The sequence below is a fragment of the Thamnophis elegans genome, chromosome Z (genome assembly GCF_009769535.1).
Source record: "Thamnophis elegans isolate rThaEle1 chromosome Z, rThaEle1.pri, whole genome shotgun sequence".
Classification (NCBI taxonomy): Eukaryota; Metazoa; Chordata; class Lepidosauria; order Squamata; family Colubridae; genus Thamnophis; species Thamnophis elegans.
Genome location: NC_045558.1, coordinates 120,451,486 through 120,476,209, shown reverse-complemented (window position 1 = coordinate 120,476,209; position 24,724 = coordinate 120,451,486). Strand labels below are relative to the sequence as shown.

General features: G+C 42.3%; 1 protein-coding gene across 1 annotated transcript in view; it reads right to left on the bottom strand.

Moving 5' to 3' along the window:
* Nucleotides 1-1,509: 1,509 nt before the first annotated feature.
* The window catches only part of LOC116521112 (C-Jun-amino-terminal kinase-interacting protein 3-like), a 34,200-nt gene continuing 10,985 nt past the window's right edge, over nt 1,510-24,724 (bottom strand). The window contains exons 8-27 of the mRNA XM_032235783.1: nt 23,173-23,279; nt 22,949-23,000; nt 22,618-22,770; nt 20,809-20,857; nt 20,386-20,516; nt 17,345-17,398; nt 16,768-16,917; nt 15,696-15,813; nt 13,544-13,627; nt 12,361-12,414; nt 11,270-11,432; nt 9,342-9,492; nt 8,291-8,371; nt 8,103-8,170; nt 7,496-7,644; nt 6,947-7,118; nt 5,702-5,812; nt 5,496-5,615; nt 2,991-3,107; nt 1,510-2,558 (exon numbers count right to left, since the gene is read on the bottom strand). Coding sequence (XP_032091674.1) covers nt 2,458-2,558; nt 2,991-3,107; nt 5,496-5,615; nt 5,702-5,812; nt 6,947-7,118; nt 7,496-7,644; nt 8,103-8,170; nt 8,291-8,371; nt 9,342-9,492; nt 11,270-11,432; nt 12,361-12,414; nt 13,544-13,627; nt 15,696-15,813; nt 16,768-16,917; nt 17,345-17,398; nt 20,386-20,516; nt 20,809-20,857; nt 22,618-22,770; nt 22,949-23,000; nt 23,173-23,279 — 2,185 coding nt within the window. The 3' untranslated portion in view covers nt 1,510-2,457. The remainder of the gene's footprint in view (nt 2,559-2,990; nt 3,108-5,495; nt 5,616-5,701; nt 5,813-6,946; nt 7,119-7,495; nt 7,645-8,102; nt 8,171-8,290; nt 8,372-9,341; nt 9,493-11,269; nt 11,433-12,360; nt 12,415-13,543; nt 13,628-15,695; nt 15,814-16,767; nt 16,918-17,344; nt 17,399-20,385; nt 20,517-20,808; nt 20,858-22,617; nt 22,771-22,948; nt 23,001-23,172; nt 23,280-24,724) is intronic.

Genomic DNA, 24,724 nt, shown 5'->3' with positions numbered 1-24,724 from the left:
GAGTGCCCTTGCATGGAGCCTTGCCAAGGGAACCACGGATATGCAGGATATCACCTTGTCCAATAGTTGGGACAGACAAATGACTGGCACCTGCCATGCACCCTGCATCTTGAGAACAAGGGTCCTTAGGCTGTCTAACCTTTCGTGTGATAGATGAACCTTGCAAGCTAGGGTGTCTATCTCTGCCCCTAGGTGTAGATGCCTGGTGGTCAGCTCCAAAGGGCTCTTCTCCAGGTTTACAGAGAACCTGTGTGCCTGGAGGTTTCTCATGATGGCATGGAGGTTGTGGACCGCCTGTTCCCTGGATGACGATTGAACTAAAATGTCGTCGAGGTAACAGACTAGTCTTACTGGCCTTCTTCTGAGGTCTGCTGCCACTACTGAAAGAATTTTGGTGAAGGCCCTGGGTGCTGATGACAGGCCGAAGGATATGGCCCTGTACTGGTAATGTTGGCCTGCGTAGAAGAACCTCAGGAACCTTCGATAATGAGGCCGAATTGGTATGTTGTAGATATGCCTCCTTTAGATCTATCGATGTGAGTAGATCCCCGTCTTATCCCTGCAAGGATGGTTTACAGGGACTGCATTTTGAACCTCCTGTACATTACATGGTAATTGAGGTTCTTCAGCTCTAATATTGCTCGCTACCACCTCGAGCTCTTCAGCACCAGGAATAGGATGGAGTAAAATCCCCTCTGCTCCTGATCCTCTGGCACCAGCTCTATGACATTGATGTCCAGGAGATGCTGAATCTCCTTTTTCATGAGCTCCCTCTTGGTTGGGCAAGCGGAAGTGGGGCAGTGAATGAAGTTCCTTGTGGGAAGGGAAATGAACTTGAGGGTGAGGCCCTGCCTCACCATCTGTAGGATCCAAGAGTCTGACGTGGTGAGTTCCCATTGGTCAGCGAACTGCTGGAGTCGCCCCCCCGATGGGAGACAGACCGTGCTGGTCACTTTGTCTTCCGGAAAGGTCTCTGCGAGGCTCCTCCACAATTAGACCTATGGGAGGGGTACTGTTGTCTGCCTCCATCTTGAAAGGACTTCCTGTCCTGACACCTATCAGAAGGCTGGGAAGATGGCCTGTAGAATGCTGAGGCGTTGAAAGTGGAATCAGATGCCTGAAATGACTGCCTCCTAAAATAAGGGTGGGACTTCCTTTCTGCTTTTTGCAATGGTGGGAAGAACATTCTTCTTATCTTTGGATTCAACCAACACTGAATCTAAGGTTCCCCCAAACAGTTTGTCGCCCTTAAAGGGGACAGTGGCCAGCTTCCACTTTGACCAATGGTATAATATATAAAAATTGGACTTCCTTGTTTTTATTTGAAGACGTGTCACTTCTCATCCACGAAGCTGAAAAAGCTTCATAAAAAGCACTTTTCGGACAAGCCTCCTGCTGTCTTTTGTGAGGAATTTTATCTTCTGCCATGGGTAAAGCCTCTAAATGCAATCCCTAAGCAAGGAGAGGATCAGAACAGTAGTAGCACCAAAATACCAGCCACAGCAGGAATAAGAATAACAATAGCTTTATTGTGAAACCAACCCACAAAGAGAGATGCTCCTTTAAAGACTCAATTCCTGGAGAGTTAAATAAGCCCTGAGAAATTAAACCGTGTGTGTGTGTCTGTCTGTCTGTCCATCTGTCTATGTCTCTCTGTGTGTGTATCTGTCTGTTTTGAAGCAAATGCATTTTTCCAGAGTTCTGGCCAGGATTTGGTTAACTCCAAGGGGCAAAGGGGGAGGAGAAGGACCAATCCCTGTAGTAATCCCAGAGCAAGGACAAGGAAGCTTCCCCTTGAGGTCTCTTTGAGTAATACAGCAGCTTATATCAACAGGTTTCACCAGTTCTAGTCCTGAAGATCCACATTTACTAAAGTAGAAAAGCGTTGGTTTCAATCACAGTCAAGTCGGGGAGGCGGAAAGGAAGGAGAGGGTCTTAACTTTAACCAATGCAGGTGCTGCTTGTCTTCCAGATTTATTTCCCAGTTTTTGGCAGTTTGGACTCCCAATTGTTTGGAAGCTCTGCCTTCAAACCCCATCAGTACTAGACAATTTGTGGCTATCAACTCCCAAGCACCTGGCCAGCAAGAGGTACCCTGTTATTCTTTGTAAACAGAGGGTGTCGTGGGCAATAAAAGCAGGATTTGAAGGGGTTCAGTCTATAATGCAAGCTGCCTATCCTCCTGTATGAAAGAATGGAAAGAATGATATAAAGTGAAGGGAGGATCCAAGGATGCACCAGATGTTCTCTTCACCAAGCCTGTTCAACAAACAGATTCCAGAGTTCCAGTGGCTTTTTCCCATCACCAGTCTCAAAAGGTAAAAAAGTTTTGATCTCAATTCTGCGAGTGAGGGAAGAGAGCAGGAAACATCAAGGGGAAGACAATGCCAATATCTGGCAGCTGTGTCATTCCCTCCCAGGCAGAAGCATGTGTCCCAAGTGTCCACAATTGTGACCTCAGTCCTGCACCTGCCAGACAATGAGATGGCTCCTCTCGGCTCGACGGAGGCGTGGGTTCGGGTGTAGTAGGTCACCGTAGTGCTTATCAGAGTTGTCTCCTAGACATGGAGGAAAACAATGGCCACATGAAAAGACATCGGGTCTACTGCAAGCATACCAAAGGACTATCAACAAACCACCAAAAACACTCCCACTAACACCGACTGGGAAAACCACTAATATATAAACAGAAAGCAAATCCCACTTCCTTCTAGAGCTGATGATGTTACTTAGTTGGATAATGAAACATCTGTAAGAAAACCACCCTCAGAGAGCACCAAAGATCCCTTATTTCAACCCTGAGCTACAAATATTCTCTTATGTTGGTATCAAGAAGGATTTTTCTTTATAAAGAAATCCCAATCCTGTTTCCCCCCAAGATGTGTTAATTTTTGGATTACAGCACCCCACCATCTCTTGCCATTGGCCAAGGGACCGGAACTGAAACTGATTCAGCCCTGGACCACAGTAGTTTCTCCATCCTTGCTTACCTATCCGGAGATTAATATACCCTTCCCCTCCACTTAGCACCAAGCTGCAAGGTTTGCTTGGTTTCTCTTGACTGTGCGAATCCTTCAGGTTTTCTTCAGCAGATGGAGCCACATATCCTAGAAGAATGAAAAGCAGTCAGAGCTATTTGAATCCTAAAGGCACCAAAACTGAAATGATAATAATGATTTCCAAACCCATCCTGGATAGGAATAGCATCCTTTCAGGGCACGGCTAAGGGAGGACACCTTTATCCCTCAGTCACATGTGGTGCTTAGAATAAATCTCTCTCATCAACAAACATTTTGATTAGCCTCAATTTGAAATCAATATTTTTGAGAGATCAATTCAGCACCCCAAAGGGAACAAAATTCTGCCCCATAGTACAGGTAGTCCTTAAAATACAACAGTTCATTTAGTGACCCTTCAAAGTTGAAAAAAGTGACTTATGACTGCTTTTCACCCTTATAATCATTGGGCTCAATTGTAGTCGTAAGTCAAGGACTACCTACAGCTACAAGTAGAAGAAGAGGAGATTCGAAAAGAATGGCTTCTGATCTTGTTATTTCTGTTTTGGTCATATAGAAGAGCAAAGTTACAATAAATGATAACAGCCACAAGGTTACTTTAAGCACAGAGATGAAAGGATTCACATATACAGTATCTATAATGGAAGAATCGATGGTGAAATTAATGGAGTTGGCGGAGAGGGAAAAATTGACTGGGCTGATTAAAGAAAATACTTCATTCTGGTTTCATTTCTGTTTGGAAAACACTCTTGGATATTTTGCTTGAAACTGAAAGAATTTTAACCTTGGGATGTGATGACTAGGACCTGTTTACAACTAGGGAAGTACAGTGCGCTATGGTTTACTCTACTTCAAAAGGTCATTGTATTTCATATTTGTATCTAAAAAAGAAAGTCAGAAGTTATGTTGTTCTATAACTTTCTATAGAAAGGCTTTCTATTCTGTCCCCACTTTTGTGTGTATTGCCAAAATTGCTTTCTCACTATCTTTCCCTCTTCCTTTTAAATTATTTTTTCTATGTCTTTTTGTAGTTTATAACTTTTTAAAATTTAACTTAAGTTCTAGGTATTCCTGCTAGATTAGTCCAGTGTTTTTCAATCTTTAAGATGTATGGAGTTCAACTCCCAGAAAATGCTGGCTGGAGAATTCTGGAAATTGAAGTTTATCTTAAATTCTCTAACAGTGACAAACATTGGATTGGACTCATCCACATATGCCCTCTCTTTCCTATTCTCCTTTCTCTTCCAGTCATTTTTACTATTTATCTGATGTTTTCTCTGTTTATATGATCTATGGTACCTGCATCTTTCTTTTATTAAAAAATGTCTTCTTGCTGTATGATAGGATAGATGGTCTTTTGGTCTATGACCCAATAAATAAATAACACACCCACTTAACTTGTATTTTAGAGCTCTGGCTAACTTGGGTTTTTTAATGTATTTTAATGAGTTGCATTTTAGGCAATGAGAGGAACTAAAACTTAAACAGAAAATGAACTGCTTCATTCTACTCCTCCTAATTGTTATTTAGTTTAGGTGTTTTATTGATTTTAGCTCTTTTAGTGTGTTTTTTTAACTTGTGTTGTGAATAACCCTGGAATAAAAGCTAATGAAGGTAGTATATCAAAACTGTTTGGTAAATAAGGCCATTAAACATTATTAGCCAGAAAAAATACAGTATTAACTTGCACTTTTATAGGGCCACAGGGGAGGGCAACCTTCTCTGCAACCAATGTGGAAATCCACGCTATTCACCATGAGGCAGGTTAGATTTCTTCCAAACAGAAGGCAAAGAAAAGATTAATTTGCCTATAAATTAACTAATATGGACTTTCTAGTTGCCTCTGCCAATCTGGCCATGTGTTATATCTGTGGTCACAGATGTGCCCAAAATAAACAAATCAAGTACCCAGTCCATTAAAAAAAAAGCAAATTGTTAGAAGCTGCTGTTTAGAATCCTATCTTTTGCTGCCCCACCCATGAATCAGAATTGGAGAAAATCAGGATGTAACCCTTACTCAATGGCAGAATCCACACCCTTTGCTAACAGTGATTAAAGACCCACAACCTGCTGCCCAGCAAAACAAGACATCATATCAGCCAACCGCTGTAGTTCCATTCCGTTCATTTAAAACATAGTTACTATTTTAAAGGTTCCACTCTATCTGGGGGTAAAGGGATATATATCTATTTTGTTGATTTAAACTTTAATATACATGAATCCGATCTCACTGAATTTAGCATTTTCTGCCTCCGCTTGGTTTCAACTTCCAAAAATTCCCAGCCAAGATGCTGACATGAATGCTTTGTTTATCACAGCCCCCACTTCCTTCCTCCACCTCTGTTGTTTTTCCCATGCCGGGAAAATCTGTAAACATCTCAGGGAAGAAACTTGTCATATTCTGCCAAACTGTCATGCACAAGGGTAGCTCTTCCTGAAAAATCAAGAAACGGGTTTCCGACATTTCTTGCAAACTACCTGGGACAGAGACAAAGAAACGGACAGCATCGCGGTGCCCATGGTAGCTGATCTGGGCTTGCTCCATAGCACACAAAGGGATACCAGCAGAGGGAGAAGTCTTCACGCTTTCAGAAAATTCTGCAGAGAAACCGGAAAAGCCACCTCAGAACTAAACAGTGCAGCTATGCATTTTCCCACAATCAGAAGGAGACTTGTTTGCTTACCAGAGACAAAAGGCACAGAGATAATGGTGCCACCGGATGTGCCAACCCATAGCCGCTTTCCAAAAGCACTGAGAGCTGAAATGTTCAAGGCTAAGCTAACACTGCTGGGCCCTGGAAGAGAAAGAGAGGAAGGAAAAGCAAGGATGAGCTTGTATATATTTGATAAACTAACACTGATGATGTTACCTAGTTTGGGTAATGAAACAACTGCAAGAAAGCAACCAAGTTCAGAGAACACCAAGGACCCCCTCAGAGGTGTTGAGGCACATCCCATCATGACTGGGAATTCTGGAGGTTGTGCACGCCAACCTGAGCACCAAGCAGGAGAAGGCCATCCAAGCTTCTTTCTTTTTCTCTTTTTTTTTTGTTTCTTTTCTTTCTTCTCTTTCTTCCTTGTCTGACTTCCTTCCCTTCCTTCCTCCCTCCCTCCCTCCCTCCTCCTCCATCTTGTCCATCATCTAGAGTTAAATGCCATCTGATTTCCAATGGGCATCTCAAACCAGAACCCCTGTCTAGATCCACACATGATTTATGACAAGAATGGACATAGGCATTAGGGACCCTGTGCCTCTCCAAGTATTGCAAAACAGCCCCAGTCAACATGGGCCACAGGAAGGAGTGCTGGGGGCTGTCCTTTTGTGATATTTGAAGGACCTAATGCTGGTTCAGGAGTTCTACCTACAACAGACGATCTGGGAAATGGAGTCCACAATAGCTAAGGAGCTTTCTATAAAAATTTCTGATCCTGCAATAACCCCTCCAGTTCCTCATATTCTTCCAGAAACCAGAGCACTTGCAGATCATGTCCTGCCTGGCTTACTCCTCCCCACTTTTTGCCAAAGCATTTCTCAACCAGAATTTAAGAGATGTAGACTTCAACTCCCAGAATTCATGGCTGGCTGGGGAATTTTGGGAGTTGCAGTCCACCTGTCTTAAAGTTCCCAAGGTTGAGAAACACTGTTCTGCAATGTCCAAGATCCTGCCTTTGGGTGCCCTCTGGTTCCTGACCCAGTTAGGCAGAAAAGATCAAGTCCACCTGAAGTTTCAATTAAACTGATTTATTGCTAATCATGCCTATACACAGGAGTCTTCTCAACAATTAGCACCTGCTTGGAGTTCGATATGGGTTAATAGACATCATGGGAGTGGGACTTAGTTCACTTGTGGCTACACAGGGATTCTAGGCTGATCGCTCTTTTAACTCCACTTCCAGGTTCTGCCACTCCTTCTCCTACAGCCACTCACCAAATGTGCGACTAATGAAGGGCTCCAGTTCCACTTCCTGCAATGGCTGCCCTGTCTCCGCATGGAGAAGACGCAGAGTGGTCTCCAGGCGGACTGAGATCCAGATGCCACCACCAGCTGCTGCCATGTGCCGGACATGGCTTTCAGGGTGCGAAGTCACTTCAAAGTATCGCTGGAAGGAAAACATATTGGTGGCAGGGAGGGAGATTCAAATGACAGGCATGCCAATTTTCTCTGGCATGGGTGCAGGAAGTCTATGGCCTGTTGGTTGGGCAAGGACTCTTGTATACAGGTAGTCCTCGACTTACAACCAGCCATTTAGTGACCATTCAAAGTTACAAAGGCACTGAAAAAAGTTACTTGTGACTGTTTTTCACATTTATGACCGTTGCAACATCCCCATGATCACATGATCAAAATTCTACTAAGAACATAGATGCAGAGGATTCCAGTGACTTGAATCTCTTCCAGCCCCATCTGAGTTTTCCACTGGACAATCTCTTGGCTTCCACAGCTTCTAGTAAGGGCCTCCTGTCTCAATAGGCTCACCTGAATGCGAGCGGTCCGAGGATCCAGCACATAGATTCGGTTACCATAGCCACACCACAGCCAATTAAACACAGGGATGATGCAACGAATGGAGCGCCGTGGCCGTCCCAATTGAACCAGGCGTGGGGAGCGCAGTTCCCAGTTGCGATCTAAGAAAATACAAGTTATTATACTTTAAGCTGCCCAGAGTCACCTTGGGCAGCATATCAGTTGAATTAATAAGTAAATAAGTGTCAATGACCCACATAAACTGGGCAAAATCTAGGAAGCAAGATCTACAGAGACTTCAGTAAGGTATATTTCATGCAAGTCTTTGGGTAACTACAGAATCTTGGAAACATCAAGAATTTCCAGCTCTCATTTGCAATGAGTTTCTTAAGACAAAATCTCTTGGAAATGCTTTTTCCCATATTTCTTGCTAGCTGGGCTTCACTGCTATTTGTAAGACAGGCTGTCAATGGATTCACGTTCTGTCTCTTGATTATTTATGATTATTTACCCTTGTGTTACTTTCCTAGCCTCTAGGCATTCTCTTTCATCAAGAAATTAAGGAGGTCTCAACCCTGGGAGAGATGGAGAGGGAAGGAATCCAAGCAGCAGGACCTACCTGCATTCCGATGGAATATAGCCAGAGATCCATCAGCAAGGGCAGCTACAACGCGGCCTTGGGTATGCCTGGAGAAGACAGGGTAGAATAATACACAGGCATGTTTTACTAGCACTAGAATGGGAAGACGGGCAGTTTCCACCGAGGATACACAGCTTTCAGCCATTGGGCAAGAGCTGCATACTCACACAATACAATGGACAGCCTCCTTCAAACATATTTTGCCTTGGCAATGTCGCCAGTCAGTCGCAGTAGAATGAATATAGATACTGTAAAACAAAGAGATAGCAGAAATAAGAGAAATATCCAACAGAATTATTAGACCCCTCCACCCAACTCTGCCACTAGCACAATGCCAGTTTCAGCTGGGACGCCTAGCTTCCCATTCATTAAAAGTAAAGTATTCTCCTGTCTAGCTGTGTTGCATTCTAAGTGTGCAGAATGCTGAGATGCATGGAATACTCTTACCTTCCCACTGAAATGGTACCTATTTATCTACTCACATTTGCAAGCTTTCGAACTGCTAGGAGGGCAGGAGCCAGGGCTCACCCCGTCTCACAATGCTGGGGTCTTGAACATGGGCTGTCAGCCTTCCAGCTGACCAGCTTGGTATCTTTAACCAGTGAGCCATCACATACATACCTATTCATTAACTCTTCATAATTGGGAGACAGCATTAAAATCTCTGCCATCACAGTTCCATTACTGTATTGGGTATATTCATTGTGCAGGCGATTCTTGATGGATGACCATTCCTTTACTGGTTATTTGACATTACAGTGGCACTGAAAACTTACAACTAGTCCTCACACCTATGATTGGTGAGCTTCTTGAAGGGTTTTTGACTAACAAAGTCAATGAAGGAAGCCAGGTTCACATAATGACCACATGGTTTATTTAATGGCCATGGTGACTTGCTTAATGACTGCAGTAAAAAGGTTTGTAATATTGAGTGTGACTCACTTAACAACCACATCACTTAGTGATTGAGGTTCCAGTCCCTATTATGGTCATAAATCAAGGACCAGCTGTAAAAGCAGGTGAGCTTTATCTTCTCCCCAGAATGACAGCTCCCTCCTCAGGATAGCAGGTAGAATTACAGAGTAACAGTAGCAACAAGGAGAAAAAGGTAGGAGGAGAGGAGGACAGGAAGAGCCAGACGCTGCCTGAAGCAACATAGGCAAGAATGGCATATTATATCAGACACCTTCATTTCTTCCCCACTTTGACTTCCATTACCAGCCTTCCTGGGTTCCAATCCAGACAGTGGGTCCTGTTCCAACTGCCTCCATTTCCCTTGTTTCTTCATCACTGTCAGATCGGGGTGCCAAAGGGTCTTCGAGGATCTCTGGCTTTACCACTGGCTTTTCATCAACAGGTGCTGTCAGGCCTACAGAAGAAGAGGGAAAGCAACATTAAGGAAAGGAATGCTTATCTATCAGGAACCCACAACACATTGGAATCTTGTTTTGAAATCTCACAACTAGTCTGAGGCTTTTTCAAAGCAACTAGACCAGTGTTTCCTAATTTCAGCAACTTTTAAGATGGGTGGACTTCATCTCCCAGGCCATTCTCTTTTTCAGGGACATGTATAAAATAGAATAACAGAGTTGGAAGGGACCTTGGAGGTCTTCTAGGCCAACCCCCTGCTTAGGCAGAAACTTTGTATCATTTAAGACAAATGCCGTCCAATCTCTTCTTAAAAACTTCCGATATTGGAGCACTTACAACTTCTAGAGACAAGCTGTTCTACTGATTAACCATTCTAACTGTCAGGATATTTCTTCTTAGTTCTAGGCTGTTTCTCTTCTTGATCAGTTTCCACCCATTGCTTCTTGTTCTGTCTTTAGGTGCTTTGGAGAATAGCTTGATTCCCTCTTCTTTGTGACAAACTCTGAAATATTGGAACCCTGCTATCATGACACCCCAGTACTTCTTTTTATTAAACTAGCATGCCCAATTCCAGCAACTGTTCTTTATATGGTTTAGGCATGAAGACATGTCTAAGTTTGAGAATAAACATAAATAAAAGTCCACAAAGCACTAAATGATGAAAAAATCAATCTAGAAAAATCTCATTGGAAGAAAGTTTAAGACTCTTTTGATATAGAGCCTGTCTTACATCAACTACATGGAGCTAAGTGGTGTCCATATGGATTAAAAGCAATTCTTTGGCTTTTCAGACTCCCTGGCTGAGATAGTTTTCTTCCAAAATAGGTTAGGTTGAGATTTGAAACTCAAAGCTACTTTAAACTCATACGTCTAAGTCAAACAACCAACACAAATAAGTCCCTCCAATTATTTAAGTGGCGGTGGCACAGTGATGAGTGCAGTACTGCAGGCTACTTCTGCTGACTGCCAGCAGTTTGGCAGTTCGAATCTCAGCAGGCTCATGGTTCTCACCTTCTGTCCTTCCGAGATTGGTAAGATGAGGACCCAAATTGTTGGGGCAATATACTGACTGTAAACCATTTAGTGATGGCTGTAAAGCACTATGATGCAGTATATAAGTCTAAGGGCTATTACTATTGTGCCAAGTAAAAGAACTGAAAGTTGCATGTAAATTATGCCCATTCTTACTTTGGCTGAATTTGCATAACAGGTTCAACCAGATCGCCTCAAGTCCAGCTGACCCATTTGTACAATACACAAAGTTTAGTTGGCCATGGCTTACAATGTTTCAAAACCCATCCCCTTTGGTGAGTTTATAATTCAATTAATTGTAACACTGCAGAGAACGCACTTGCAATTAACTCAAATAATTGTGAAAATGAACCTGGAGAGACCCTTTCTATGAAGATTGACCCCCACTCAAGATATGCATATAACTCAGATCAAACTGTAGCCCCTTAAAAATCCCCAGTTGGGTAGAATCAATATCTGAGTTGGAAATGGCAAGCAAAAGGATGTTAATGGACTGGTATCCATTATGCCTCTTAAATTCCCCACAAACCCAGCAATGTTTCCATTGTCTTACTCCCCAAACTCTCCATCAAAAAATGGCTGAAAGTTTGGACCCTAGTTAATACCCAAGTTCTCCTGACCTCACAGGAAGTGTCTCACTCTGGGTATTTGGACCACAGAATCCCGTACTCTCCTCCTTGCTCCTTCTGACAGTTTCTCAAATCCCACCTCCCAATTGTCCACCTGTCCTTTGTCTCACTGACCAGGCACACAAGCCATGGAGAGGACATGAATTCCAGGCAGCACGAAGTGTTCCAGGAGCTGGTTAGTATTGGGGGCATTGAAGAGAGTCACTTCACTAGCGGAGTGGGTCCCAGCAGCCACCCATAGCTGAGAGCTGCCGGAAGAGCTGCAATGGGGGTTACCCTGAAAGGAAATGAAGAAAGAAGGGTCAGGAAAAGGCAGGCACTCACAAACCCATCTTCCCATCTTCGATCCACCTGAAGCTCCTAATCTGAAAATCTTAGGTAAACTGGTGGGAAATCTTACACAAATGATTTTTTCTAACTATCCAGTCCTCATCTGAGTCTTCTGTGCTACAACATGTGCTTGCTCAGGTAAACACAATAAATATCAGATGAGAATGTAACTTTTCAAGGTCTGAAGTGTCCAATAGCAAGGGTTTGCAGGTAGCCCTCAACTTACAACCTTTCTTTTAGTGACCACAACGGCACTGAAAAAAAGTGACTTATGACCCTTGCAGCGTCTCCATTGGCACATGATCAAAATTTAAATGCTTGGCAATTGACTCATATTTATGACAGTTTGTGTCCCAGGGTCATGTGATTGGCTTTTGCAACCTTCTGACAAGCAAAATTAATGGGGAAGCCAGATTCACTTTATAACTGTGCTACTAACTAAACAACTGCATGTGATTCACTTAACAATTGTGGTAGGAAAAGTCGTAAAAATTCATTTAACAACCATCTTGCTTAGCAACATAAATGTTAGGCTCAATTGTGGTTGTAAATTGAAGACTACCTGTGTACCATCTAATAACAAAGTTGTAGAAGGGAAAAGGAAGGGGAAAAAAAGCCACTCTCCAACTTGGCACCATTCCAGATTATATTAGAAGAACACCTCTTATCATTGCCATAATTCTCAGCTACCATATTAGTTAGGGAATTCTGGGAGTCATGATTCCAACACACCCAGGCAATACAGGGAAGGTTGTACTTAAGGTTCAAGTAACTCCCAAACAGAAGGTCAGAATAACGAAATCCCAAGCATGAAAGGAGCTGAGTTATGCAAACATGCAAGGAAGCAAGTTGTCAGGACAGAAATCAATGCTTACAATCTGTGATGTTTCTCGATGCTCCAGCCCAACAGATGCTGCGGCACACCAGAGCTGCAATAAGAGACAAGCATCATCTTGACATTCATTCACAAAATGTGTGTGTGTGTGTGTGTGTGTGTGTGTGTACACGTACATATTCACACACACACACAAATATATATATGTGTGTGTGTGTGTATGTTTTATTTGTAATTTTTCTTTAACATCCATACATATTTTGAAGTGTATTAACTGGGTCAATATATTTTTTACACAATGCTAGCAATAATAATACAATTAGGTATACATAATCCTAGTCTTCCAATTTCTAACCTTAACCTGCATATTGTACTTAAAAGCTTCAATAACATTTCTTCATGCAGTATGTTTGTTATTCCCTTTAAATCAATAGTCTTTTAATATTTTAGAAATTACTCAATATTCCATCATAAACCCAATATCCCAATTGTTTAAAAACGCCGATAAGACCAGTCATTAGCCAAATTTAATAAATTCTAGGATTATGTCTCCAATTCCCTAAAATTAGCAAACTTGATAAGGGGATGCGGGATACGTTTAAGAATCACACAATTCGCTTAAAGCCACGGTAAAATGGTTATAAAATTGGACGCAATTATCTTAACAACTTCCTTGCTTAGCGACAAAATTCTGCTCCCAACTATGCTCGTAAGTCAATTACTGTATTAATTCTTTCCATAACTAAATCAACCAGTAAAAACTTACTTAGTTTTTTTTTATACAGTTAAAAAATTAATAACAGAAATGTTTTTAAAAAGATGCTTGGAACAGGAATTCACAAAGCAGATCATCCAAGAGAGGCACCAGAGGCGAATCCCTGGTCCACTTCGCCTCTTTCTCTACTCCACCATGACTGGGGTTGCAATCGTCCGGAATCAGCTGTGTCCGCCTCATCCAAACTAATTACAGCACAGACACATCACAGATTGATCTGCCCCTAATTTCTCTGCAATCATCTCTGCTCTGGCTTCCCTAGTTTTACTCCTACAACCTTTACCACAAAGCTCTTTTGTTTGCAAGCTACCGCAATGACTCATACCAGTTCTATTAAGATTTACTCGAGTTTCCATTCCTTTTCAATTTGGGAAAATAGAAAGAACAAAAAAAAAAAAAAAAATCAGCCCACAACTGTTCATGAGTTGGAGGCAGCTTGCTTCCTCACCTTGGTACTGGGGTCCTTCTGTTCCAGCATTCTCAGCTGCACAAGTACAGGTACATCGGTAGTTCCTGCAGGTGAGTCAGGGCCCTGCAGCAAAATATTAACCCCATTTTAACAGGCAGAGAAACTTAAGTCTGAAACGTAAATAGGTTCCATCTGGGGGTAGAACATTTACTGGATAAGAAAAAGTTTAAAAGTTAAGATACCACTGCACTCCCCCAGTCCCTCAATTACAGATCGTCTTCCACTTATGACTGGTTGCTTAGCGATGGTTCGAAGTTACGACTGATCTGAAAAAGGGGATCAGGAGTCAGATCTGAAGTTCCAACAGCTGCCCCGCCCTGTGGTCATGTGACTGCACTTTGGGCACTAAGCAACATGGCTATTCGCAGTGCCCCGTGGTCATGTGATTGTGTTTTATGACTTTTTGACCAAAACTGGCCCTTCAGTTTTTGGCAAAACGGCACCATAGTGAACAATGAGCTCACTCAACAACTGCAAATTTGCTTAATAACCAGGGTGATTTGCTTAACAACCACTGCAAAAAAAGATTTTAAAATTGTTACAGCTCCATTATAGTTGTAACTGAAGGACTATGTATAACTTAGAGGACCAAACGCCACGACTTTGTTTTCCACTTGGATATCCCTCCATTGCCCATGTCAGGAGCGATGCACAGCCATTCATTTAGTGACTGTTTGAAGTTACGATGGCACTGAAAAAAGTGACTTACGGCCATTTTCCACATTTATGACCATTGAAGCATCCCCATGGTCACGTGATCAAAGTGACAACTAGCGTGCATTTATGATGGTTGCAGCTTTTGTGACCTTCTGACAAGCAAAGTCAATGGGGAAGTCAGATTCACTTAACAACCGTGTTACTAACTTAACAACAGCAATTGTGATCCACTTAACACAGCAAAAAAGGTCTTAAAATGGGACAAAATTCACTTAACTGTCTTGTTTAACAATGGACATTTTGAGCTCAGTTGTGGTGGTAAATTGAGGACTATCTGTACGTACTAAATAGCAATAGCAGATTTTTATATACCGCTTCATAGGGCTTTCAGCCCTCTCTAAGCAGTTTACAGAGACAGCATATTGCCCCCAACAACAATCTGGGTCCTCATTTTACCCACCTCGGAAGGATGGAAGGCTGAGTCAACCCTGAGCCGGTGAGATTTGAACCGCTGAACTGCTGATCTAGCAGTCAGCCTGCAGTGCTGCATTTAACCACTGCACCACCTTGGCTCTTCTCCCAAGCCTTTGGTGAGGGTGACAGAAGCTCTCTTTCATTTGGGTAGTTTGGGTTTTTTGTTCCCATTTTATGCTGTCATTTTCTCTATTTTTAATTCTTCAGTTTTATCATTTGTTGTTTTCTTTTTTAAAAAAACAATGTGAAAATTATAACCCCTCAGAGTTGCTGGGTGGTGGGCTGCATATACATTCAAATCATAAATAGACAACTTGTGGTCTGTTGGGCCATCCTTTCAGAGATATTTCCTTTATCCAGATTCCTGAATATCTTTTAACAGTGACAGAACTTCTAATGTGCTGCCTACACTCAGATATGTATGTGCCTTGAAAATAGCCCGTAATAAACAATATAACAGTATCAAACATCAGCAGAAGAAATGTTTTATGATATTTTGTATTATGTCATAAAGAGTTTTATGACAATGTTTATGACATAAAATGTTTTATAAAATTTGCCAAATTTCATTCAACAGGAGTCCTAGGTCCCAAATTTTGGGCACATTCTGTACGTTCTCCCATATGAGGTACCTTTGTTCAAAAACTGCTTCTTTATGATGGACTGTTTTGCCTAGTTAAAGGTTATGGGAACAAGAAATTTAGTACAGTATTACATAGATCAGTGTTTCTCAACCTTGGCAACTTGAAGATGTCCGGACTTCAACTCCCAGAATTCCCCAGCCAGCGAATGCTGGCTGGGGAATTCTGGGAGTTGAAGTCCGGACATCTTCAAGTTGCCAAGGTTGAGAAACACTGACATAGATAGATGATAACAATAATAACTTGTGTTTTGGTAGATAAGATCAAATTAAAACCTAATTAATTCAAGAGAACTGGTATCTATCTCAACATGGGACTCACCTCAAAGCATGCTCGGTACACATACTAAAAATCCTCACCTGAAATGAAGCTGGCTGGCTCCACCCATGGATCTGTGCCCGTCCATGTTCCTGCCAGATGTGTGAGCGGATCTCACCATACAGCTCTCGCCGCTTCTGCTGTGGGGAGCCATCAGCCCTGTGTTAAATGGACGAATAATCCAATCCATTATAAAACAGATAAGCTTGTAGTATTCTAGGAGAAGGTGCGTGCCTGCATAAAGACTCAAATCATCACTCCCAGTAAGAGTGAAAAAAATATTTTTAGATTAAAGGAGAGGGAAAAATACAGGCAGTCCTTGACTTATGACCATAATTGAGCCCAAAATCTTTGTTGCTAAGTGAAACATTCATTGTGAATTTTGCCCCATTTACAATATGTTGTGCCACAGTTGTTAAGTGAATCATTATAGTTGTCAAGTTAGTATCATAGTTGTTAAGTGAATCTGGCTTCCCCATTGATTTTGTTTGTCAGGAGATCACAAAATGTGATCACTAGATCCTAGAACACTGCAACCATCAAAAAAAATATGCCAGTTGCCAAGCATCCTAATTTTGATCACGTGACTATAGGGATACTGCAAGGGTCTTAAATGTGAAAAATGGTCATGTCACTTTTTTCAGTGCTGTTGTAGCTTTGAATGGCCACTAAACTCACTATTATAGCAATAGCAGTTAGACTTATATACCGCTTCATAGGGCTTTCAGCCCTCTCTAAGCGGTTTACAGAGTCAGCATATCGCCCCCACAGTCTGAGTCCTCATTTTACCCACCTTGGAAGGATGGAAGGCTGAGTCAACCTTGAGCCGGTGAGATTTGAACCGCTGAACTGCAGATAGCAGTCAGCTGAAGTGGCCTGCAGTACTGCACTCTACCCACTGCGCCACCTCGGCTCTATTATAAGCCAAGGACTACTTGTACTCCAAAGGAAAAATACCTAACTTGCTGGGACTCCAGAAAAGCTGTGAGCAAACAGGGCAAACAAAATTGAGCAGAGCAGGTAAAAACACATCCAAACACACTTGTATTGTATTTCCCAAGAATTCCTGGTAGGAAAAATTAAGAATTTGGGTTTCTAGTCTTATAAACTTACTCAGAGGGTGAGATTGCTCGTGGCATGAATCTCAATGTGTTTCGTCCTGAATCTCTATGGTTGTTACGGCTAAGCCGGGATTTCCCTGGTGGTAGAGGAGAGGCCACAGCGCTCTCAGGAGCATCTGATGGGTTGAACAGGCGATCAAAACTGCCAGGATGGAGGGAAACCAATATGATTAGAGGAAAGAGAAGGGCAAGGGGTCCATCCTAAAAAAAGAGGCAAAAAAATATGAAAGCTGGTCGTAATAGTTTCCTGCACGAAGAGCAGGAGACCTCAGTGACCTGAACGAACAAACAAACAGAAGCACAGAAACCATTTCCATGCAAAGTTTAGTTCCCCTTTCTATTCCTAGCAATAATAGCAGCTGGGGCTGCCCAGCTAGAAATCTTTATCTGCAGCTTCTGAAATATTACTTGTCCTCCCACGTAATTTGAGTCAATGCTTGCACCCAGAAGACAAAGAAATTGTCTTTGCTTTAAAAGAAAAAGAAAAGATGAAGCGCAGGCTGCTAAGCCGTGTTACCCAGTGCCGGACACTCGAAAACAGCTAGATTTCACTACAGCAGTAGACCTACATTTTCCAAAATGACGATTTCTTCATTTGAATCGCTTGTTCCTCCCGGGAAGCCCTAAGAAAAGAACAAATAATTATTGAGGGGCATCTGCCTCTGTGTATTGACGGTATTCATTATCTCCCTCTGAAGAACCACTAGAAAAAAGGAAGAAAGTAACCATTTCATGCTCAGCCTAATTCTATTCTAATTGCTGCTTAAAACATAGAATGTCAGTTAGGCGTGATACTAATTGCAGACTAGAGCAGGGGTCTCCAACCTTGGCAACTTTAAGACTTGTGGACTTCAACTCCCAGAATTCTCGGAGTCGAAGTCCACAAGTCTTAAAGTTGCCAAGGTTGGAGACCCCTGGACTAAAGATATGATGATTCAGAAAAGTGCCTGGGAAAACCTGGTAGAACAGCCTCCCTCCTTCCTCTCGTGCCTTGATTAGTGACTTAAAAAAATACATCTGGAAAAATCTCTTCTGTTAGAATAACTTGTCATTTATTTATATTCATTTATTTAAATCACAGCCGTCCATCTTTTGACCAACTCTGAGTGATGGAAGACCATTCTCTATTTCAGTTTGCAGTACAGGTGGTATTATGTCAGACCTCCCCAAAAGATGATTATGACCCAATTCTGAAGTCCCAATGCCCTCCCTCCTGTTGCCTCATGACTAAATTTGGGGCGCTTGGCAACCATCCTGCATTTATGGCCGTTTGTAGCATCTCACGGTCATGCGACTGATTTACGATGTTTTTGTCCAAAACTGGTGTTTATTTCCTGCTTCAGCAAAAATGTTATTTTACTTAATGATTGCGGCATTTGCTTTATATCTGCTGCATTCTCTTAACGACCGCTACAAAAAAGGTTATAATCCAGTCACATGCTAATCTGCTTTATGACTGTCATGACAGAAGACCGTAATGGGCAAGTTCCATTATGGTTGTAAATCAAGGACTACCTGTATATAGAAATTGTAGTGTTCAAACATGAGAAAGAATAGAGAAGCTTGTATGAATCTGAACAAATTTTACTTGCCAAAATCAGAAATCTATTAGAAAGATAAAAATGAAATTTCAGATTCAGCAAGAACAAAAATTGTATTAGTTCAAAAATGAAACTGAAGATTCAATGTCTACAGACAAAATTTCTATGCAATGATTGTTACTGTTTTTTCCCATGTTTTCCTCAGCTCTTTTAAGCTGTGAACAAACAGAAGCGTTTAAGGCCAAATATATAATTTTGTCATCTGTCTTCAGCTTTACTTTCAGCCAACTTGCCAAACTGACAAAAAATAATTAATTAATTTGCTGCAGATGTAATCAGGTGAAAAATAAAGCTTTTTAAGTAAATTGGGTTAGCAGATGTAATGACTACCTACATTACACTTTTACGTTTCATAAATGTCCTCCAAATTTTACAACTAAAGTGTACTCTTAAAACAAAACTTAATACAACTTCTGTCCTTTAGACAGCAAAGTGAACTCAGATTGGGAAAGTGGGCTATAAAAATAAAATTGAAACGTATTTCAATTTTAAAGAAAGAAAAACGTAGAAGGAAAAAGTTCCAGTTACTGTTGCATTAGTTAGTAACAGGAACTGGAGAAAGAACACTCAATGTGACCAGGGAAGTTGCTAAGACTGGAATATAAGCATCACCAATTTGTAATTCCCAAAGTAACTCATTTCCTTAGCTGTAGCAGCTTAATCAGCCATGGAAAAGTGACGTCCTCTCGTCTTCTTCTCCCATCTTGGTCCCTGGGATGCTGTTCAATGGTGGGATTCAAAAATTTTTACTACCAGTTCTGTAAGTGTGATGTCGCTTGGTGGGCATGACAGGTGAGGGATACTGTAAAATCCCCATTTCCTCCCGATCAGAGGGGTCTCGGAAGGCAGAGAATAGATGGGGGCGGCGCCAGTCAGAGGTAGTATTTACTGGTTCTGTGAACTACTCAAAATTTCTGCTACCAGTTCTCCAGAACTGGTCAGAACCTGCTGAATACCACCTCTGATGCTGTTATAGCAAGCAAGAACAAAATCCTCAGACCAGAAGCGAGGGATGAAAAATTCCCCACTCACCTCTGAATCATACCAAAGAGTTTGATTAGGAAGCAAGCCAAGTGTTTTAGAAAGAGCCATGGATAGGTTAAGACAAGTTTTAAATCAAACAGAGGATTATTTCCCAAATTCATCTGGAAGGGTTGGCAAAGACCATGACAGCAGGATACAGATAGTCCTCAACTTTCAACCATTCATTTAGTGACTGTTTGAAATTACAAAAGCACTGAAAAAAATGACGTATGACCATTTTTCACACTCATACTTGTAGCATCTCCATGGTCATGTAATCAAAATTTGGACACTTGATAACTGGAATGTATTTATGATGGTTGCAGTGTCCCAGAGTCTCCTTTTGTGACCTTCTGACAAGCAAGATTCTCTTAATAACCATGATACTAACTTAATTGCTATGATTCACTTAACTGTGGCAAAAGGAGTCACAAAATGGGACAAAACTCAACAATTATCTTGGTTAGCAACAGAAATGTAAAGCTCAATTGTGGTTATAAGTCGAGGACTATGTGTAGTCACAGATCTGGGTACCTGAGAGACCGCCTCCTGCCGATTACCTCCCATAGACCGATTAGATCACACAGGTTAGGCCTTCTCCGGATTCCATCTGCCAGCCAGTGTCGGCTGGCGACTCCCCGGGGGAGAGCCTTCCCTGTTGCAGCTCCAGCCCTCTGGAACGATCTCCCTGTGGAGATCCGGACCCTCACTACCCTCCCGGCCTTCCGCAAAGCCGTTAAGTCCTGGCTGCTCCAGCAGGCCGGGGGGCTTTCAAAATATCCAGCCCCTCGGAAATTGTGTCTGTTGTACATTTTAATATGTTGTCTTGTATATTATCCCCCTCCCTTGTTTTATTGTAAGCCGCCCGGAGTCCTTCGGGAGTGGGCAGCATACAAGCTCAATAAATGAAATGAAATGAAATCTCTCTCTCCCTCTCCCCCGCCCCCCCGCTCTCTCTCTCTCTCGTAATCTTGAATATGGCCCACCTCAGAAGCTCAGTCCGTCGAACTGCTTCCTGTAGCTCCATCAGCCTCTCTTTATACAAATTACGCTCCATCACGACGCGTGCCATCTCCGCGCGGGTGAACCTCTGAGTTCGGGGTAGCCCACCTTCAGCCTGTGGAGGAAACGGCAAACCTTGATTCAATAGCTCAGGTATTCATCGCCATTCAAAGTTCTGGATCCTCTTTTACCAGAAGCCCAGGCTTCCCAGCTTAGTATTCTCTAGATGTAGAGGTCCCCAGACTTTACCAGACAGACTGCTGGTTCCCAGATTTTACCAGACAGATACATTTGGAGGGAAACACACAACACAGCTGGAGGGCACTGGGTTGGTATACACTCTTGCCTCTGTATCCCAGAGACTACAACATCCCTGCCAGGTATGGATGAGGATCCTGAGTGGTTACCTCTCCTTCCTCACTGGAACGCCTTGATTCTTTAAATTCCTGCCGGATCCTGAAATCCAAAGTTTGCAAGAGAAATATGAACACATGTGTTAGGAATATAAACTAACGGTTGGGTTGGCAATATATAAATCATGTAACAATGCTATACCTGTTTCTTTAAATCATACTGTAAAATGTGATTGGTTACTGTTTCCTCCATCGGCCATAAGAGGGAGCCAGAATGACTGTTAGCTCTCTGTTTGTTAGATGCTGGGCTGACCTGATCTGAGTGCCGTGAGCTATTGTAAGTTTTGCAACTGTTAGCAAACTTTGAGTACTGAACTGATTATATGATACTGGACTCTGTTATTTGGATTATCCCTTAACCGAGAGACATTGATGACTAACTGTTTTATCCGTGTATGACTTGGACTGTTTGATGGACTCTGATACCTCTATTTCCACGAAAGTAAAAGCCTATTTAAACTGCAGTGTCTCCGTATGCTGGTTTCTGTGTTCTTCAACACTATTCTCACAACGCTTCGCTGAACTTACTCGCTCTCCCAACGGGGAGCTTACCTAACAATGTGTTTTGTTTTTTAAATCCATAGATGTTTAATATCCTAGAACTGAATCTGAAATCACATAACCAATTCAGTGCCCTCATATGCATGCATTAATTTCTAATGAAGACATACTCGATGGTTAAAAAAAAGAATGAAAAGGCAGCCAACATAAAATTTGAAATGCACACAATAGTCTATTCAAGTGTCTTCCAAATTTGACAACTCTAAGATATGTGGACTTTAATTCCCAGAATTTTCAGAGTTGAAGTCTACACATCTTAAAAATGCCAAGGATGAAAAGTTTGGCAAAGCACTGGTCTGTATTTATTTTTACTACAGAAATCTCCCCAGCAATGACAATTGTACTTTCTCCCATCTCAACATATTTTAATTCCATATCTTAACATAATTATTTTGAAATAACATACAATACCCAGATATTTTACTTTCTTCTCAATCTTAAAACCTGTTTTAGCCATCAGTTCTAAAATAAAAGGGAATGTCATTTCTAGAATGATGTTCTAGATCCTTGATGGTGAACCTATGGCATGCGTGCCACCTGTGGCACACAGTGTCTTCTCTGCGGGCATGCCAGCCGTCGCCCCAGCCCAGCTCCACCACACATGTGTCGCATCTCCCACCAGCCAACTGGTCTCCAGGTCTCTGCCGCACATGCACGGGGCGCATTTGGGGGTCGTACATGTGCGGGGGTAGGGCACATGCATGGGTGTGTGTGCTCGCATTGCATTTTGGGAGTGCACTTACTTTGGGCACTTGGCACCAAAAAGATTCGCCATCACTGTTCTAGACAATATCTATATTGACAACCAATGCACCATTTAAACAGTGATAAAAAAATATGCTAGTCCTAATGTGCATGTAGCTCTAAGCCCCAAGTGCACCAGGCAAACAGCTGGTTCTAGTGTATTCCTTTGATGTGTATTCATCAGTGTGTGAGTGCTTACTCTGCTATAATCCCTTCCTCTCCAATCCCTCTGGTCTGCAATTGGGGGTGGGGGAAGAACAAAATTGATCAGAGGACAGAATAACAAGTAATGACTGTAGTGGTACAGTCTGAGCAATGCTGTGAAGATCATACATGTGTGCCTTGGTTATAAAATTATTTTTTCAGCACCCTCGTAATTTTGACTAGCTGCATGAGGCAGCCAGTAAGGGAGGTCTAGCTATACTTTGTTTTACCAAATCCATTTTTCCTTTGTAGACAAAGAGGTGGAATAAATATGGGAGAGTGGCCAAAATTTACCGAAGAATTTCCAACTCTGCTTCTTTCAGCTGCATTTGGCTGCTACGCAGTTCAATCAATGATCTCTCATTCTCCATCCGTAAAGATTCACGCTCTTCGCTGAGCTCCTCCACACGGTTAATAAGGTGGCGGCGGGCTGTATCCAGAGCGATTCTGGAGGTGGGATGGCCAAGGACATAAACATTTTAAAGCCAGCTTCAAAACCCAGAAGGACATGACTCTAAAGCCAACTAAAACATAAATAGTTTTACGGATAGTGGGTTCGAGTCTATGTTTAACAAGGTTTCTGGCTTTATTAATTTGAGATGGCAAACTAGACGTTTGGTCTTACCGTGCTTCTTGAAGCTGAGCGTTTTCTGCTATCAAGGTTTCTAAGGCATCCCCTACAAAAACAGTAGGCATGGACATCAATTGACATCAGTTGATATGCATGCAAATCAGAATGTCCCACTGCAAGAAAGCTACAGGGTTTTTTTGGGGAATGACAATCAAGCTAAGAATCCTGAATTCTAAATCCCAGTGGGAGGAAAAAGCAGAAAGAAACATTATATTTACCCTGCAAATCAGCACCATCATCCATATCAGTGAGGAGGTCTGGGCTGAGGCCTGAAACTTCAGCGAAAAGGGAGACCATGTTGCGCTCGAGGGTGGTATTCAAGGGGCTGAGAGACAGACAGACAGACAAATAGACAAGAGTCCCCACCCACCTCCATCCTGCCAATAAGACACAGCCACGTTTGACACTACACTAAATAGAAATCAGTGAAGGGGCAAGGGATGATGTTTATGTTAAGGGAAGGTCCCTGGAGAAGAACTTGGACTCAGTTGCCATCAGTTCTCTGTCTATCCCATGCATGAGGTAGGGATAACCTTGAGGAACAGAAGGAACAGCCACAATCAAAACAAAGATCAGATAAAAATGGAATCTAGAAGCAAAACTATAACCTGAGAAAGCATCTCAGGTAAAAAAAAAAAACCTCCTTAGTTCTCACAAAAATAAAAAGAGGTGATGGGGAGAAACACACTGAGATTTGCAAGGATGTTATCAATCCTCCAAAGATGATCAAATTTGGAAACCAAAGACACACAAGTTAATACCACTTTTAATAAGGTTACAGTAACAGAGCACTGCAAGTCTCAAACACACACACCCACACACACCTTATCTTCATGAGAATTAGGGAGGGTCATGTCTGAGATGCTTTCTTAAATTATATTTCTGTCCCAGTCTCAAATTTCTTTTATCTGGCCGTCATTTTGATGTAAAAATTCCTCCTGCTCCTCAACGTTGTACCTTTTTCCCATTACATCAGTGTTTCTCAACCTTGGTGACTTTTAAGTCCTGTGGACTTCAACTCCCAGAATTCCCCAGCCGACTGGCTGGGGGATTCTGGAAGTTGAAGTCCACAGGGCTTAAAGTCACCAAGGTTGAGAAACATTGCATTACATCCAAGACTGCAATGGTTTCAAAATAGCAGCTGCAGAAGGCATGTGTGAAAGGAGAAAAGCTACCTTTCTGGCCATCAAACTCAATAGTACATGATCCTCCAAAACAGAAATTGGGATGCCTAGAAGAGCTAACTGTCCATTGAACAATAGCATCAGAAGGATGAAGTGATCGGAAAGGGAAGATAATTGATGATGAGATTAAGATCATGCTGAGATAAAGATGGCAGGAAAGACAGACCTAGGTCCGAGGTGGCGAACATATGACATGAGTGCCATAGATAGCACACGGAGCCATTTGTCAGGGCAAGCGAGGCATTGCCCCAGCAGCTGGTCAGCATGCATGCGTGCACTGGCCAGCTGACTTCAGCCTCTTTTTGAGGCCATTTTTCGCCCTCCCCAGGCTCCAGAGGCTTTATAGGAGCCTGGGGAGGGCGAAAACAGCCTCAGCTCCCCCCTGGAGGCCCTCTGGAGGCTTCAGGAGGTTCCCTGAAGCCTCCAGAATGCAAAAAAATGGCCTTATGGGCAAACCAGAAGTTCAGGAATGGACTTCCGGTTTGCTCATAGGGCAGGTTTTAGCCCTCCAGAGCCTTCAGGGACCTTCAGGAGGCTTCCCTGAAAGTTTTGGAGGACAAAAAACGGCCATACAGACAAACTCTGA